The sequence below is a fragment of the Podarcis erhardii genome (genome assembly GCF_964252035.2).
Source record: "Podarcis erhardii genome assembly, chromosome: 5".
Taxonomy (NCBI): Eukaryota; Metazoa; Chordata; class Lepidosauria; order Squamata; family Lacertidae; genus Podarcis; species Podarcis erhardii.
Window position 1 is genome coordinate 95,842,914 of NC_138509.1, and position 19,180 is coordinate 95,862,093.

The following is a 19,180-nucleotide window of genomic DNA, read 5'->3' on the forward strand; positions in this document are numbered from 1 at the left end:
CGTAGAGGTAAACACCAAGTCTAAGGCATGTTCGCAGCTATGAGTTGGGCCAAACTTATTCAGGGACAGCCCCATGGAGGCCATGCTTTCAACGAAGTCCCGAGCGGCCCCTTGTAAGGTCGTGTCAGCATGGATGTTAAAATCCCCCAGGACAACCAAGCTAGGTGTCTCCAGGAGCATATCCGCCACGACCTGAAGCAGCTCGGGCAAGGAATCCTTGGTGCAGCGGGGAGGTCGGTACACCAATAGGAATCCTGTACTGCCCCTATTGCCCAACTTCCAGAACATGCACTCAGAAAACTGGGTCTTCCTAATAGGACGCCTGCTGCAGACTAATGACTTCATAAAAATCACTGCAACCCCCCCTCCCCACCCACATGACCTGGGTTGCTGTGCGTAAGAGAAACCTGGTGGGCAAGCAGCGGCAAGGACAGGCCCATCTGCTTCATCCAACCAGGTCTCTGTCACACATGCCAGGTCAAATCCTCCATCCACAATCAAGTCATGGATGGCAGTGGTCTTATGAATCATTGACCTGGCATTGCACAGCAGCACCTTCAGGTCATGTAGGTATCCCTTGCTGATTCTAGTATCCATCCGGTCAGGACCAGACCCGGAGGCAGGAATAGTCCTCAGACAATGACTAAACCTGCCCCCTCTGTAATGACATGGTCTAGTCTTAGCGTAACTCCTCCTCCTACCCATGATCACTGAGATCGTTTTTCCCAGTGCATCCCCCCCTGTGGAACATGCCCCAGCCATTCTATTGGCTAAGGCCCACTCCCAGGCAGCCCTGACCCTTCCCCTTAAAAGGCAAAATACAAACTATATAATAACTTAACAGAATAATAAAAATAGAAGCAAAGCAAGAAACAATAGTGCTAAAATTAAACTACTCCCCACCCTGACTAAATACTTATCCAACCCCAAGCAGAAATAAAATTATAAAATTATAAAAAATTATAAAAAACAACAACCACCATTTAAGGTGCAGCAAATTAAAAGCACTTAAAACGTTTAAAACCATTTTGTCACTTGCTGCAGGGAGCTGCTCAGGCCTCTAAACTGTGGCGGTGAGTGCAGGCTCTGCCCCCCAGGCCCAATGGAGTTGTCAGGAAAGGGAGCCGTCCACCCAGCACTCACCAGAGCAGCAGCAGCACAGTGGCATCACAGATTGGAGAATCTCAATTGAGGAAGCCAAGAAAGAATGTGAGGATGGCGGGAAGGGATTAAAGGAGGAGATTGCAGTAGTTGACCAGCCCCCCTAATTGTTTATGTGGCTGCAGCGGGGAACAGCGCAGATTTTGTAGGGGCGAGGACGGACCGTCAGCCCTATTATAGGCTTCTTATGGACTCCTCTCACTCCTTTTGGCAGCTGGAACCTGAATGCTCTCAACAGGCTGGTGAAAAAGATGAAAAGCTCAATCTTTGCCATTTGCTCCCCTGGACACACCCGAGCACCTGCAGGAAAATGAAGAAAGAGGCAAGCAGGAATTGAATTATCTGCTATTCCACCGATACGCCAGAGTATTTACCCAGGGCACCAATTTGCTTCGACTCTGAGAAAAGAATCTGGGTGTCTGGGCCTCATTCAGTCTATGAAAGCATCCTGCAGCAACTCCTCTTTCTACGATTCCCGAGTCCCCCATGCCTCCCTTTCAACTTTGGGGTGTGGGGATGTCACTGAGAAAGTGGGCTTTATTCCAGGGGCTGCCAAGACCTGGCTCAGCATGAGATCAGGACTGGTTACTTATTTTATTTCAGTAATGTGTTTATTTAAATCTCCCTTTTAAGTATTGTTATGGGTTTGCGGGAGGCCAGATCTCCCCTAATTCCTGAGTCTAGTAAAAGTTGCTTTAGTTGCTTCCTCAAACTAAAGACCTCTAAGCAGCTTACAAAAGACAATCTAAAGTGTTCATTAAAAATACCAGTAAAAGCAAACACAGAAAACAAGGTTCATAATGAAGGTAATATAAAGAATCAAACCAGTAATTTAAAAAGAATTATATGTACTAAAATTACATGTTTAAACTGTATGCTAAAATCTCTATCATTAGCTAGTAAGTACTAATAGTAGTATTTAATAATTACCATTGTTTTTACGAATGACACTAGTTATTACTAATAATAATACTTATTATAACTATTTTTATTGTGTTGTATCCAATGCTAGTCCTTAGTGCGCATGTGCGCTTCTGTTCTGCCATGTTGCACCAAAGAAAATGGTGGGAGAGAACTGTATGTTGGAACAGCACCCCAAATTTTGCAGCTCTATTTTCCGTGCTAACAGAGCTGAGAACAGGTTGCTTTCTGGAAACAAATTGAAACGAGCGCTAAACTTCCACTAGATTCCGCTACATCTCCAGAAGTGGCATTTATGTTGTGTGGAAGATCACACAGAATGTGAAAATCATCTGGTAAGAAAACATCAAGAAAATGGAATAAAGTGTTTGTCTGAATGCAACAGTTGGGGCTTCTTGCACATACCTGCACCAAATGGCAGAAATGCTTCTCTGTCCACAAACTGCCCGTCCTCATCCAAAAAATGATTTGGGTTGAACTTTTTAGGTGTTGCCCATTCCTTAGGATCAAGAAGAACAGAGCGGAGATCTGGAGCAATCACAGCCCCCTGCAGGGAAGGAAGACTTGTCTCAGGAGGCATCTAAACAGAACATTGCACTTTTGCCCTTCAGTTCCCCCATTTTCCATCCCCATCGCTCAGTGAAGTCCAACTCCGAGGGCCTTCTGGCAGTTCCCTCACTGCAAGAAGTGAGGTTACAGGGAACCAGGCAGGGGGCCTTCTCAATGGTGACACCCACCCTGTGGAACGCCCTCCCATCAGATGTCAAGGAAATAAACAGCTATCTGACTTTTAGAAGACATCTGAAGGCAACCCTGTTTTTTTTAATGTTAGATGTTTTGTTGGGAGCCACCCAGAGTGGCTGGGAAAACCCAGCCAGATGGGCAGGGTATAATTATTAGTATTATTAGTATTATTATTAGTAGTAGTAGTAGTAGTAGTATTTCCACTAATCTTTACATACAAGCTCCATTCTCCTGTAACTGGAGAATTGCATAAATGATGAATTTTCAGAATTGCACTTCCATGAATTTAAAAGTCTTGAGTGCTGATGCAAGCATGCAAATTGTGAAGAAGCTCCGCAGAAGCGATCCTGTGGATTTCTGGGGCAGTTAGGTCCCATCTACACAATATCAGTATCATACCAGCAGTCATGGCTCCCCACAAAGGATCCTGGGAGCTGTAGTTTGTTAAGGGTGCTGAAAGTTATTAGGAAATTCCTAGTCCCCTCAGAGCTGCGATACATAGAGAGGTTTAGTAATCAAACCTTCATCCCAAGGAACTCTGAGAATTGTAGCTCCGTGATGGGAATAGGGGCTTCCTAACTCTCAGCACCCGGAATTCTCTCAGTCTCCCTAATTCGTTAAGGGCAGTTTAAACTTAAGTGCTGCTTTAAATGTACAGTTCAGATAGGGCCTTTATCTTGGCCAGGGTAGACCTAACTGGGTGAGTGCAATTAGCATGCATTTAAAATAAACTGAATTGTAGAAACAACATGGGCAGCACTGAAGGTTGGGAAAGAGAACTTAACCCTTACTCTCACAGCCCCACCAAAGTCCCCCCACACACACACACCCGAAGGTGCTATTTGTTGCCAATTCAATACAGTGGTACCTTGGTTTAAGAACTTAATTTGTTCTGGAGGTTTGTTCTTAACCTGAAACTGTTCTTAACCTGAGGCACCACTTTAGGGCCACTTCTGGGCTATAGAAATGCAGCTGTTACAATCGTCTGTACCTTTGAAATGTGAAAACCGTGCAAGTTCACATCCTTCACGCTTTGCCTTGGAAGCCCAATTAAAAAGATATATCTTGAACGCTGGATCTCATGAATCACAGCATTGGTGTAGGGGAGCTTCTTCCGATCTTGATAGCGGATTGAGTGAGATGAACCGAAAACATCTTCCATCTCCTGGTAGACTTTCTCTGAGGAAAATGGTGGAGAATTAAGCTTTGTTTCGGATGAAACATCTCAAGTTAAACAAGTTGATCAATCATTAAGGGGTATTTGTTCCACAGGAAAGTATTCCACCTAGACCTGCTGGGGTGGAAAACCTGAATAATGATTTTCAGAAGGGTAGCCTCTTGCAGCAAGATCTGCCGGGATCTTCCAGAGATCTGGAGCATGATGCCGTCAGTATGCTGGTGACACACAGCTCTGTCTCTCCATTCCATCTGAATCAAGAGAGGCTTTGAAGGTGTATGCCCAGAAGTAGTAATGGGCTGGATGGGGGCCAACCTGAGAGAAATTCAGGTCCAAGATCAAGAGGTCAAAATGGCCTCTTGCTGCCATTGCACAGTTCCCTTTCACCTTGAATATCTGGATGTGTCGCCATGAGGAGCAGCGCCCATTGCAGAGTGGTAGCAGTTGTCTCTGTTCCAGCAATAAAGAGGTCAAAAATACACTGAGCCAGGTTGTCCTCATTGTAGGTAGAGTAGGGGTCATCCTTGTTCTGTTGTAAGCAATAGCGGAGGTTAGATTCAGTTCACAGTGACTCACAGTCCCCAGTCAGCTAAACTAAGACCAGTGGATCTTATGCCAGTATAAGCCCTGGAAAATGGGCCTTCCATATAATATACAAGTATTAATAAAAATTGCAGACAGTGAAGTGACTCCTTAAATGAGGGGGTGCCTTTCCTGAGATTATGCCTGCTGCGACACAGATGTGCTAAATCAGAAAAGTATACTTTTTGCTTCAAAACTATTGTTTTTTGCATTTATGTATGTAAATTTTATTGATTAAACAACATACCGGTAAGTGCATACAGTTAATTGACTAAGACTTACCTCCATCAGGAGCTGAGGAAGTTCCAGCTGTCTAGTAAGCAGAGGTCAAACAGTGACTGCCACAAGGAAGACCAAGGATGAGTAGAGGAATTACCACCTGAGTAATCTGATTCCTGCCACTATCGGAACACCATGCTATTTCTCTTCTTGATACTAGACCTGAATGTGAGGGTGTTTCCAGGTGACCTGCTCCTTGAGCATTCATCCTGATTTGTTTGTGAGGAGGTTAGATGCTGTTGCATTGAAGCAATTGTTACCCCGCACTTCCAAATGCAATTCCCTGTCACTTTCCGTATCTTTGGGGGGGGGAGTAGATCATTGTTCAAAACCTCCAACAATCATCCATAATCATGCACCCTAAATTTGCTTGTATGCAATTGAATCCCATCCCCCAAAAAAACCAGTGACAGTCTGGAAGGAAAAACCCATTCTTATTGTGAGAATCTAGTCCAACCCTGTGCAATGCAGGAATCTCAACGATATCATGCATGGCAGGTGGCCTTCCAGCCTCTGCACATAGGTAAGCTATGGAACTCCCTCCCATGAGAGAGAGCAATTGCCATCAACCTAGATGGCTTTAGTAGCGTTTTACCTTTTCGCAATCCTACTGGGAAATGATATATAATGAATTGAAGAAAATGTTGAAAATAACCTTTTTTAAAAAAACAAAAAAACCAGAAGCCTTTTTGTTAGGTATTTTAGGTCAAGACATACCAAAGAAAATGAGGACTTTATTTATGTGTGCCACTACAGCAGCAAGAATGTTGATTGCACAAAATTGGAAGACTGGAAAAATACCAACTAAAGAACAATGGCAAGAGAAGTTGATGAACTATGCAGAACTGGCAAAAATGACAGATAGAATAAGAGAAAAAGACAACGGAGACTTTGAAAAAGATTGGGAACCACTCATATTATATTTGCTGAAACAAAGAAGGTCAATAGACTTGATGGCAGGATTTAAATAAACATTCACATTATTAGCATTAGAAAATGTTTTGAAAATAGTGAAAGATGATGGTGTATTTACTGTTATTTTCATGTCTTTAGGCTTGAAGTTATGTTATTAATAACTTTTTCTGTTAAGAGAGGGGAGGGAGGGAGGAATATATTGTAAATGTTAAGAATTTGAGGTGTATATAATGAATAAAAAAGAAAAATAAATAAAAAAACAACAACAAAAACAACCTAGATGGCTTTTAAAGAGCGCTATGAACAGCTACTAGCCAGGATGTCTATGCTGTTCCTTCTTGGTCGGAGGCAGCAATGCTTCCGAATCGCAGTTGCTCAAAACCGCAGGAGGGGAGAGTTTCTCTTGTGCTTGAATCCTGCTTGCTAGTTTCCAGAGGCATCCTATTGGCCACTGTGAAAGCAGGATGTTGGACTAGATGGGCCATTGGCTAGATCCAGCAGCTCTTATTATGTTCCTATACCAGACTTCCTCAACCTCGGCCCTCCAGATGTTTTTTGCCTGCAACTCCCATGATAATAAAATAATAATAATAAATTTTTATTTATATCCCGCCCTCCCCAGCCGAAGCCAGGCTCAGAGCGGCTAACAACAGTAAAAGTAACACAGTTTACATAAAATGACTAATAAGGGCAGGGGGGATTCCCAGCGGTCCCGCAGATGTTATTGTTCGATCGTAACAGAGAATGCAACTATTCATTGAAGAAGAAACATTCACCCACAAAGCAGTTACTTACCCTCTCCATATGAGATAGATAGAAATCAATGAAGTCCATGGGCTCATGCACAGTCTGATCTTCCTTGTGCTTCGCTATCTCGTTCTTCGCAAATGAAACGACCATCTCAATGGAGGACAATGCGGTTTTGTGAGGCCCTGGGAGAAATTTCATGACAAACGGGAGAATTTCGTAGAGCTACAAGGAAAGAAAAGGCACATCCTATCAGCAACACAACCCACAAGTCAACTCCAACCTCATGCTTATATCTGAAGGAGCGTCTCCACCCCCATCGTTCTACCCGGACACTGAGGTCCAGCACCGAGGGCCTTCTGGCAGTTCCCTCACTGCGAGGAGCCAAGTTACAGGGAACCAGGCAGAGGGCCTTCTCGGTAGTGGTGCCTTCCCTGTGGAACGCCCTCCCACCAGATGTCAAAGAGAACAACAACTACCAGACTTTTAGAAGACATCTGAAGGCAGCCCTGTTTAGGGAAGCTTTTAATGTTTGATGTACTACAGTATTTTAATATTTTTTTGAAAGCCACCCAGAGTGGCTGGGGAAGCTCAGCCAGATGGGCGGGGTATAAATAATAAATTATTATTATTATTATTATTATTATTATTATTATTATTATTATGCTTTGGCTTGTTCTTGAGGGCTAGAAATTTCACCCTGAGTGTCTGAAAGGTGAGATGGAGGAGAAATTCAGTATCGTTCACATTTATAAGGTTACAGGGGTAACCCATGTGGTGTTGCCCAGATGATTTGGACTACAGCTCCCATTATTCCTGATCATTGGCCATGCTGCCTGGGGCCGATGGGAGTGGTAGTCCACAGCATCTGGAGTTGACATTGCTGGCTATCCCAGTTTGAACTGATGTCTACTGTAGGCAACCACAGTTCACGGGCCTCCCATCTCATGCTCGCCCACCACCAAGCCTAAGCTTCAACCTACTCACGCCATGAAAGAAGCTGCCTCCAAACTGTAAGCTAATCCGAATGGCTTCCACCAGCCTCAGGAATTCTTTATCTTCAACAGAAAATCGGTATCCAAAGGACATGGCGCATATCACGTTGCTGACTGAATTGATGATGTGTAAGGATGGGTCAAATGGCTGCCCTGCAGATGAAATCCTAATGAGATCCAATGCTCATACACACACACACACACACACACACACACTTATTATTCTTTTGCTATGCAAAAGGAGAAATTGTGATTAGTTAACAGCTTTTCAAAATCAGTCTTTCTTGCTCCTTTCTTGTGGCAAATCCACACTGTGATCAGCTCCTGCCCGGAAACCAATATTCCCCCTATGGAAGGACGTGTGGATCCAGAATTGGCCTCCACAGTCACTTACGGACTCATTGTTAAGACCGTGTTCATGGAAGACAATCTTACTCAGCGATGAGCGATCGCCAAAGAAGAAAGAAACCATTAAGAAAGTTCCTTAGTTTAAAAAACAGTTTAACACACTTTGCCTACTTAATATAATCAGGGTGAGACAATTGCACAATTTACAAACAATGTAATGGTCTCAAACAACAGCAAGTCCTGTCACCTTTGCAATCCATCATCTTCCATCAAGGATTTTTTTTTTTTTTACACCAACAGGATACAAACTAGGCACTGACTCTGTGCACTGCGGCTGCTAAATATTTGTATTCCCAAGCAATCCCTACCCAGTTTACAGGATGCCAGTGGGCTCTTCTCTCTCAGCTTCCAAAACTGAACTGAAACTTCTGCTGTGAGTCCCAGGAAGTTGCCCCAACCCGCAGATTGTCTCAGGCAGAGGTGGATAACAAACCAACCTGAGTTAGCCTCATTTTCTTCTATCACATACCCTTTGCACGTGCAAAAATCTCCACAAGCTCAATGGCCGCCTCTTCTATTTGGTGCTCCATGCCTTTCTTCCCCAGGCCCAGCTTCCGCATAGTAACCACGCTGAACCGTCTCTGCTGCTTCCAGGTGTGACCGTTTGAAAGTACGATACCTAAAAGCATCACAGACTTTGAGAAATTATTGCTTACAAAATTCATATAAAAGCTATTACATCAGCAGCCTAGAAAACACCAGTGCAGTCCATACCTAGGCATTAAAGAACCTAAGAACAGGAAGACTGGTGCAGAATCAATTTTTTCCTTGTGGAGTGTTATATCTCTGATGTGGGAGACCAGTGAATGTTTCAGAAAATGCATATGCATACTTTGTCATGTATTATCTCATTATACACGACAAAGCCATTTTTCACCACCTCACCCCTTGCTTTTTCCTGTAAGACCTATTGCAGTCGTTAAGAGTCGTCAACAGGCTCATCACAGCTATCCGCCAATCACCCATTCCCACCACCCTTCTGAGTAATACCCCTCCCCACCTTCTCACTATATAGAGGGGTCTGGTGACTTCTGTTTCAGTGTATCTGAAGAAGTGTGCATGCACACGAAAGCTCATACCTAGAACTAACTTAGTTGGTCTTTAAGGTGCTACTGGAAGGAATTTTTTTATTTTGTTTTGCACATGAGAAACAAGACTTTCATCATCACTCCCTCTATTACCAAACTCAAGCGCTGAGTGCCAACAGGATTGGAGCCAAAATGAGGCCAACAGCAGGGAGGTATCAACATGCCCAGTGGGGTCCTAAGGTTTGCAGAATACCTGGGGCCATCAAGAATCAGAGAAAATTAGCGCATGCGAAAGCTACTGTTAAAAGAATTCTTTACATTAGTTTTACTGGTTAGTACTTCTAGTTTCTTCTTTTTTTACACTGCAGTACCAGTTCCATTATGGAACTGCGGCTCTTTAATCAATATGCACAGACTGGGAGTGAGTCACTGCCCCAAAACTTTGCAGGTACAAACAACACTGAAAGAAGAGAAGAAGAAGAGTTTGGATTTGGTATCCTGCTTTATCACTACCCCAAGGAGTCTCAGTGCGGCTAACATTCTCCTTTCCCTTCTCCCCCACAACAAACACTCTGTGAAGTGAGTGGGGCTGAGAGACTTCAGAGAAGTGTGACTAGCCCAAGGTCACCCAGCAGCTGCAGGTGGAGGAGCGGGGAAGCAAACCCGGTTCACCAGATTACGAGTCTATCGCTCTTAACCACTACACCAGCGCAAATCATCATGAATGCACAGGCTCATGCTGCTCCCTTTCCCATCAGTGCATGTCCTGTTTCTTCCTGCTGAAATCTTGTAACTTTCCATTCCGCAAATGTTCCGGGTGGAGGGTTGTCCAGCTTTGACTGGATAATGCAGTAACACTGGGAAAGCAGAACAACTAATAAAGCCATGTGGATTGTCCAGTATAAATCCACCACTATTCTTGCATCAATGACATGTTGCAGAAGACGACGCCCATGAGGAAAAGGTACGTCCCATATGGAAGGGTCCTTTGTTTCCTTCACTGGAGAAAAGGCTAAGAGAAAAACTCCTACTCAGACCAAGAACTTACCCCTATTTTTCGCTGCACTTTTCACGAACGGAGTTTCTGGGCGGTCAGCAAAATCATCCGAATGGTTGATCAGGCCTTCCTTGACTGCTTTGTAGCCGGACAGAATGACTGCAGGTATAGGCCCAATCCATACAGTGCAAATGTTCCCATATTGCTTTGCCAACTGCCATTCAGATAAAAAAAGGAGAGAGAAGAGATTAGTTATATTCAGGATATTTTAGAAGCTTCAAGTACTGGCTCGTAGGGGCATTTTGATTTGAATCATCCCTCAGGAAATGTTGGAGCCGTAAGGTGTGTGAGAGAGATGAATGCTGCAGCCCAGGGAAGTCTTAGAACTTATAATGTAAGGCCACCCAGCTGGATGTTACCGGGAATGGATAGAACATGGTCTACTATGCCAGCTGCAGGTTGTGTTTCTTTTGAATCTTTTGTGGTTTCAGTTTTGCAGTGTAAGCCATCTGGGCTGGGCAAGTGTCACTCACAATTCTGGGCTCTAGCCAGTCAGCCAGGACCACTATCAGGGTGCTTCATAACATTCCACCTCCTAACTGGTTGTCCACCTCCTCCCACCAGCAGGCTGTGTCCCAAAAAAACTTCGCAGCCCTCAATGTGACATTTTGGGGTGTGTCCTCCACATAGCCTAATGCATTTTCTAAAGGGTTTTTTGTGCACTTCTGCAAACCCTAGTGTTGTGACGTGGGGTTTGTGATTTCAGCTCTCTTGACATAATATGCTGGAGACAGTTCTCTAGTAACACTTCTTTATTAAAAGCAACAAGACTAAGACCTGAGGAGGGGAGAGCTACATTTATAGGGACAGGGAACAAACTAGAAGGGATACATTTTGGAGGGAACAATATCAGGCAATCACAGTCCTGCCTTTTGGAGGCAACCAATAAGACAGAGGATCCAAATACAGCAGCTTAAATGAACCAATAGTAGCTGTACTCTCTGGAACCAAAAGGCAGTTACTTTACCCTAATTCAATTACAGACAATAATAATACAGATATAAAATCCTTTGACTCAATACACAACACCTAGGATTTTCTTGAGCCGCAGAACCACTGTCCGGTTCATGGGTGGTGCCATTTTGAAATATATAAGAAGCCATACTTGCGGGGGGCGGTGTGCTGCAGGGTTAGCTGAAGCTTTTGAAGCAATAATTATTATTATTATTTATTTATTTATAGCCCGCCCATCTGGCTGAGTTTCCCCAGTCACTCTGGGCGGCTTCCAACCGAATATTAAAAACTATACAGCATCAGACATTAAAAACTTCCCTAAACAGGACCGCCTTCAGTTGTCTTTTAAAAAGTAAAATAGTTGTTTATTGCCTTGACATCTGCTGGGAGTGCGTTCCACAGGGTGGGTGCCACTACCGAGAAGGCCCTCTGCTTGGTTCCATGTAACCTCACTTCTCACAGTGAGGGAACTGCCAGAAGGCCCTCAGCACTGGACCTCAATGTCTGGGCTGAATGATGGGGGTGGAGACGCTCCTTCAGGGATACAGGGCTGTTTAGGGCTTTAAAGGTCAGCACCAACACTTTGAATTGTGCTCGGAACCGCACTGGGAGCCAATGAAGATCTTTCAGGACCAGTGTTATATGGTGTCGGCGGCCACTGCCAGTCACCAGTCCAGCTGCAGTCTCACATAAAGCACATTGTGGCTGTCACTCCTTGAGGACAGAACACTATAGATCTCTGCCTTGAGACAGTAGCTTTCTAAGAAGGTGACATATCAAATTAAGATGATAAAAGGTATTTCTGCAGTTAGCACATGGCCTTAAATAACTTTTTTGTACCTGCTCAGACAGGCTTCCCTTCAACCACAAGAATCTCACCTACTCCCAGAGTCAGGTCTCTCTCTCAAAGGCAAGAGGTTAGTATTTGTTCCACTGAGGTCTCTTTATTTGTTTCCACATCCATCGATGGGTAGAATATCACAAACTTTTATATGAGATAATGAATATGGCCATTCACCCAGTTATTTCACAATCGGTTAATTTTTATAAAAAAAGAAAAATAATTTTCGTTGGCAATGTGACCAAGCAGAAGAGAATTCTTGACTAATTGGCTGGAATTACTGGGAAAAAACCCTGAAAAACTAATTGGATTGAGAACTGCGCAACTAAATTTCTGATAGAATACACAGTAACCTTTAATATGATCAGTAGTTTTGTTGGAGAGAATACCAAAAATTTATTGTTTCAAGGATTTCCTCTGCACATAAATTCTTAAAAGGCCCATAGATCAAGTGTTCCCAGATATAATCCATGGCCACCACAAGCTGCATTAATATGCTCCACAGCATGTCTGTAGATTTGAATATTCATTTTGATTTCTTATTGTATTTGTATTCCTTCTTTTATTTCTTACACTGTGCATTTTATTGCATTACATTTTTACTCTTATGGAATTAAAATTGTAATACATTAAAATTCAATATGTAAGAAATAAAAGAAGCAACAACAAGAAAAACAATTTAAACAATGCAGCACCTAACACAGCACATTGCAATTGCCACAGCAGGCAGAAAAATCTGCCAAGACGCTCAAGCCCTAGATTTCACAGGTGAATCATTAGCCACAGTTCTCAAATAAAGGAAATAATTTGCAATGCCTTTTCGCTCTTCCTGTTTTTCAGCTGAAGAAGTATTTTGAAAGAAGTACCTTCATGAAAGTATCCAGGGAGAGCATGACCCCAAACCGCCACAAGCCTCCGATGATGGGAAGTCGAAGGGGTCCAGGAGGGTAGCGCTTCCGGGACCAGGGCAGTTTCATCAAGCGCAGAATCTTACGCGGAACCAGAGTAATCAGAGATTCCGATGCTCGCCCCATGGTCCGGTCTTCCTTTATTCCAGGCAGAGCTGGGTGAGAGGAATCCCCTTTTTCTGAGGGCATTTTGCGTTCATCAGAGACATCGCCACCTCTCTCATTTTCCTGGCCGGCACCTATTTATGTTCTCCACTTTTTAAAGACAAACTGGACTCATCTGACTCTCTAACTAACTAGCATTTATTATAATTATCTATTTATAGCACACCCTCATGACTGTATCTGTTATCAAGATGGCTAATTGTTTTATCCCCATTATATTATAGTCTGGGTTTCCATTGCAGTGAATCAAATGTTTCTGTCCTGTGACAGCCTTTGGGTCTTGGTTTTGTTTTCTAGTCATTCTTGCTAGCCTCCTTTCCTCTACTGTTCTGTTAGGGATTCTGTTACAGCAATAGTTATTTTTATAGTATTTGTTCATTTTATACGAATTTTGTTTTCGCTTCTCTTCTTGTAAACAGAAAACTGGGATATCAGGGTTGTATTTAACTAACTCTTAAGTGGGGTGAGCTGCTTGCCCCATATTAAACTAGGTCTTGCATTTTTTGTTATTATTATTATTGTTTCTGTGACAATTATTATTATTGTTTCTCCTGTCCACTTCCCTGTCTCCAATAGCTCTATGGCTAAGGCAAGTTTATCCCAGCATAAACATGCTGTCCCAAAGATGAGCAAATTATCCATTTCATTTTCTCATTTTTCCATTCTTCAGTTCAGTCCCCCAAATTTCTGCCTCTGTTCTTTCTTGATAAAATTAAATCCTCATAATAAAATAATAATAATAATAATAATAATTTATTATTTATACCCCATCCATTCACCAGCACTTTCCTGCAATTTTCTCCCAATATACCACACCTTTGTCATTTTTGCCTAATATGCATATTTTTTGCATGCAGTTTTGCCCACGCTGTATGTTACTTTGACTAATACATGCATGTTTCACCCTAGCATATGCATCTTTCTGAAACATCCTCATCCCTTATCGCAACATATAGATTGTTTAACATGTATCCAGTTTTGCCATTTGATTAACCAAGGAAAGGGGCCCTATGAATTTCCTGTTTTGGATCACATGCAGCTTTTGCTGATTTTGGAATTGCTGGTATATATCCAAACACTTTACTCAGCCACTGAGCTACGACTCAAGTATTTGCCTGAGTTTTCTTCCAACTCTGAGCCACCTACAGTTTAGCTGCAAGTAACAGACTAACGATATTATCTTTATAGCTAAACTGTCCTGTTTCCATCCGCTGTTGAGCAATACGAAACAGGGGTTCAGCAGCATGTCATGATCCTTTAAGTGCTGGGTTTGTTATTTCATTTTGCAGGCTACCTTCCTATTTCCAAAACTTTTTAATGTTTTCATTTCAATGTTTTTATTTTATTTTAATGTTTTCATTTTGCAGGCTACCTTCCTATTTCCAAAACTTTTTAATGGGGCCATAAGAGCCCTGCTGGCAGAACCATACCTAGGGGTTGGCCAGGTGGGCATTTGGGCGCTCACTCCAACTTGCTTGTCTCATGAACAAATAAACATGGTAGGTACTTAGGAAGTTGAGGCCACCCTCCCCTTCATAGCTGGCTGATTGATGCTCCAGGATAGCCAATAGTGGAGCAGCAGCCTAATGAGTGTGTTTTGTTTTGTTTTGTTTTGTTTTGTTTTGTTTTGTTTTGTTTTGTTTTGTTTTGTTTTGTTTTGTTTTGTTTTGTTTTGTTTTGTTTTGTTTTGTTTTGTTTTGTTTGTAAAATGAAACACGTGGCCAGGCATTTGGGGAAGGGGGCTTTCTTTGTTTTGGTCCACTGCCTTCTATTTTTTTTACTTACTTACTTAATTAATTAATTAATATACAGTGGTACCTCGTGTTACATACGCTTCAGGTTACAGACTCCGCTAACCCAGAAATAGTGCTTCCGGTTAAGAACGATGCTTCAGGATGAGAACAGCAATCGTGCTCCGGCAGCGCAGTGGCAGCAGGAGGCCCCATTAGCTAAAGTGGTGCTTCAGGTTAAGAACAGTTTCAGCTTAAGAACAGACCTCTGGAACGAATTAAGTACTTAACCCGAGGTACCACTGTACCACCCTATACCCAGAGGTCTAAGAGCGGTTCATAGAACAAGATCAAAGTATAAAACCACAAAACCAATAACCCTGCCCCCCCAAAATAAAACCACATTTTAAAAGGACATAGGATGTCAATCAAATCAACCAAATGCCTGGTTAAAAAGGAATGTATTTGTTTGGCGCCTAAAGGTGTATAATGAATAATAATAATAATAATAATTTTTATTTATATCCCGCCCTCCCCAGCAGAAGCCGGGCTCAGGGCAGCTAACAACAATAAAACAGTACAAAAGTACAGCACAAACAACACTCTAAAAGCATTCATTATAAAATTAATTCAAATCAAGCCACTGCCAACCATTGGGCCAGAGCTCCGCGAAGATTGCCGAGGGAGGGAGTCAGGCTGTGCCCTGGCCAAAGGCCTGGCGGAACAGCTCTGTCTTGCAGGCCCTGAGGAAAGATGTCAAGTCCCACACCAGGGGAACTTCTGTTATTAGCATTTTGTCCCAGAAGCAGCAGCTCTGGTGCCTGTGAATACGAGGTGTCCTCTATTAATCCTGTCAATTAATAGTTTTTGGAAAGATGCTTCCCCCCCCCCCCTTGTCACACACATAACTAAATGCATATTTTATGATGGAACATGCCACCTACAATTGTTAGAATTGGTTGTGTTTTTTAAAAAAACAAAATTAGTATTTTTTCCCCCAGCACTTCTTATATCCCTCTATTGCAGACCATCCTTGTTACCCCTTATATCACAAATGCAGGGGGAGGAAGCAGAGACTGGCAGAATCGCTAGGACTTCGTGAGTTTCTTCTAGGCAAAGGCTGAAGCTACAAATGGTGACCTGCTCAGGGAAGCCATTCTAGTCTGTTTAAAGAGGCAGGACTAGGAGAAGACTAGGGGGTCTCCAAACAAACTTGGATTCTTTGAGGGACTCCGTGACTGTTAAAGTGGTATAAGAGTGCTTCAAATGATGCTTTAATTAAGATTCCTGCGTTGCAGGGGGTTGGACTAGATGACCCCCGGGGTACCCTCCAACTCTACAATTCTGTGATTCTATGAATGCTATAGATAACAAATGGCTTTTTTAAAAAAGCCTCAAATCTGTGACAAGAAAAGATGTAACCCTAGTTGCTGGATGAACTTCTCTGACTATGGTGTGTGTGTGTGTGTGTGTGTGTGTGTGTGTGTGAGAGAGAGAGAGAGAGAGAGAGAGAGAGAGAGAGAGAGAATTAGCATTAGCAGCTATATGGAAAGGGATGTTGGAGGCAAAGCTCTGTTAGGGAGAGAAACAGTAGTTGTTGCTATCTCTAGCCCTTTTCTTTCTTTGGCCGGGATTCTACATTTACCATTCTTCTGATAGGCAGAAATTCAGCAGATGGGGAGGATGTGAGTCACTGCAATTAATGTGCGTTGCTAGCTTAGTTCCATAAATTTCATTGGGTCTACTCAATCAGTATGACCAGCATTGGAATTGCTTTGGATTGCTTTGAAGTCATTTCATTCTGCACCAGTGAAAGTAATTTTTAGCCCTCCCCCCCCCCCCCATTTCACCACCACGCCTGGACTTCTCCCATATTTTGCCCGACCAAAGGTGGCAACCCTACTTGCATCAGATTTCTGGACAGGTTTTTTTTAGCCTACTAAGAGGCTTCAATTGTTGAATGGAAATGCGGGCTTATGTGGAGGTGTATTTCAAAATGCACCAACACTCTCTAACAAAGCAAGGTCAAATCCAAAGCTCATATGTAGAAAAATACACTTTTAAATCTATATGCAAAGATGTGTCATGCAACATCCACATTTTTCCATTTAAGAATAAATTCCTTGGCAGTGTATAGGTTCCCATTACATCTAGGTAGTCTCTGTAAACAATTGTTGCAAGCCTAGTCATTTGCAAATTAAGCCAGCAGTCCTTTCTGAAGCTAGCAATTAGCATACGACTAGGTCCCTGGGTAGTGACCGAGCAGATTCTGAGGCCCCTTGAGTCAGTTTTAGATTCCTCCTGGAAGACGTCATGTTCTTAGAGTCATCGTTAACATCATAAAACAACTTGGGTGTTCTGCTGAATAACAATTAGGTACAATTAGCATTGAATCCAGAGACACTGGCATAACATATAGGAATGACATACTTCCTTTTCAAACATTGTAATCAATGTGCAAGATCTTCTGCAGGAGGTGCTCCACTTTTCCAGGCCCATTGGGCAAGGACTGGGTAAGAAAATCATTTGTGAGGGGAGAGACTCCATCAGGCAAGGCCTCCTTCCACCTGCCTTGCCCCACCCTCCAGTCTCTGCTTCTTATTTTGTATTGTATTATGTTGTGCACTGTGGTTTACTGTTGTTTTATTGATTGGAGTTTAGAAATTACTTATTGTAATTGTTGAGTGGATTTCTGTTTAATTTTGAAATGCTGATATTTAATATTATTCTATATTATTTTAATGAATGTTGAATGTTATTTTATTTGCATATTGTATATTGTATTATGCATATTGTCTTATTTATATGATGTTAGCCACTCTGAGCCTGGCTTTGGCTGGGGAGAGCGGGATACAAATAAAATTTATTATTATTATTATTATTATTATTATTATTATTATTATTTTATTATTTGAGCTGTACGTCTTGCTGATGCATTCTGTACCAGCTGGAGTTTCTGCCCTAAGGCCAAGGGCAGCCCCACAGAAAGCACATTGCAGTAATCTAGTCTCAAGTTTACAAAAAGGACTACAAAGTGGCCACGTTATCCCAATCCAATTAGTGAAGGTTCAAACATATTGTTTCACAATGCCTTCCTTTCCAAGCCACCCCCAAACGCTGTGGCCCCCACCTCCTCCCCCTCAGGGCTGGAAGGGGGGTCACTTTAGGTGTGTCTTGGGCGCTTGAGGGCTCCGGCTGCCTCTGCATGAGGCTCGGGTGTCTTCGTGAGAGTGCACTGAGGGTCAGGGAGACAAAGACCCCTGCCCCTGAAGAAACAGAAAGGAGGCCCCATTTAGGATGTAATAATAATAATATTAATAATTTTATTATTTCTATCCTGCCCATCTGGCTGGGTTGCAATGGGACAGGTGTGCCTCTTCCGAGTTTGTGGTCCAGGGGGATGGGTCCTTGAGCTCTAGGCTCCTGCTTTAAGTCACTGGGTGCTTGTGATGCCATTGAATGCAATGAGTTGTGGCCATTGCCTGGGGATTTCTTCTGCAGGAGGGGGGGGAGGGACTTTCCCTGTGCTCTTTTCATTTGCTTTCCTTCTGACCTGCCCCTTTCCAACCTGCTTGCACGTGGAAAGCATCCCGGGCCCCAAATGAGCTACTACGCCGAGAATTGCTAGGCCAAAGGCTGACCTCCGACCAATGTGCTTTCACTGCTGGAGAGCGCCAGCTGCTGGACATCAAGTGCTCCACAGGAGAGCTGCAAGTGGAATGCATCTGCAGGCTGTTCTGTTGAATTGCATTCAAAGACAGCCACGAATGGACAGGAACCATGCAAGGCGAAAGCTGCGTGGGGAAAGCCTCCAGGGCCTCGGGGGAGGCGCTTTCCCTGCGCTCTTGCTTAAAGGCTGGCTTCGGAGGCTGGTACAGCGTCTATGGCCATACTACCCTGAACACGCCCGATCTCGTCTGATCTCGGAAGCTAAGCAGGGTCAGGCCTGGTTAGTACTTGGATGGGAGACCGCCTGGGAATACCGGGTGCCGTAGGCTTTTGCCTCCTTTTGCCGGTCAGCGGCCCCGCTTTCAACTCTGCCCCTCCACTTGCCGCCCATTTCATGCCAGGCACTGCTGCCTGCTCTTTCGATCTTTCCTTTCATTTGCTTTTTAAAGGTTAGAAAAGAAAGGAGGATTCCACATTGCATAGTTCACGTTGCATAGTTCCTGTCCATTTGTGGCTGTCTCTGAATACAATTTAACTGAACAGCCTGCAGACACTTTCCACTTGCAGCTCTCCTGTGCTGCACTTCATGTCCAGCAGTTGCTGCCTCTTGATAGATTTCAGCTGAGCTGTGACTTTAAATGCTTGCAAGCCGCCCTGAGCGGAGCAGGGGGAGGGGGCAGGGCCTTGCAAAGGAAAAGCAGGTTCGAAAGGCATGAGTCAGAAGGAAAGGAAATTAAAATAAAGAGTGGAAGAGCAGGCAGCAGCGCCTGGCGTGAAATGGGCGGCAAGTGGAGGGGCAGAGTTGAAAGCGGCAAAAGGAGGCAAAAGCCTACGGCACCCGGTATTCCCAGGCGGTCTCCCATCCAAGTACTAACCAGGCCTGACCCTGCTTAGCTTCC

The 19,180-nt window shown here is 43.5% G+C and overlaps 1 protein-coding gene across 2 annotated transcripts in view; it reads right to left on the reverse strand.

The window, feature by feature from the left end:
- Nucleotides 1–12,986, reverse strand: part of LOC309342195 (cytochrome P450 2J2-like) — a 65,978-nt gene extending 52,992 nt beyond the window's left edge. The window contains exons 1-9 of one of the 2 annotated variants that reach the window (XM_081862559.1): nt 12,676–12,980; nt 10,006–10,168; nt 8,399–8,548; nt 7,514–7,674; nt 6,575–6,751; nt 4,391–4,532; nt 3,818–4,005; nt 2,488–2,629; nt 725–1,461 (exon numbers count right to left, since the gene is read on the reverse strand). In XM_081862559.1, the coding sequence (XP_081718685.1) occupies nt 1,265–1,461; nt 2,488–2,629; nt 3,818–4,005; nt 4,391–4,532; nt 6,575–6,751; nt 7,514–7,674; nt 8,399–8,548; nt 10,006–10,168; nt 12,676–12,906 (1,551 nt within the window). In that variant the 5' untranslated portion in view covers nt 12,907–12,980 and the 3' untranslated portion in view covers nt 725–1,264. Of the gene's footprint in view, nt 1–724; nt 1,462–2,487; nt 2,630–3,817; nt 4,006–4,390; nt 4,533–6,574; nt 6,752–7,513; nt 7,675–8,398; nt 8,549–10,005; nt 10,169–12,675 lie in introns of those variants that run through there. The other variant, XM_081862560.1, reaches the window with a different exon arrangement.
- Between the last annotated feature and the right edge of the window lie 6,194 nt (nt 12,987–19,180).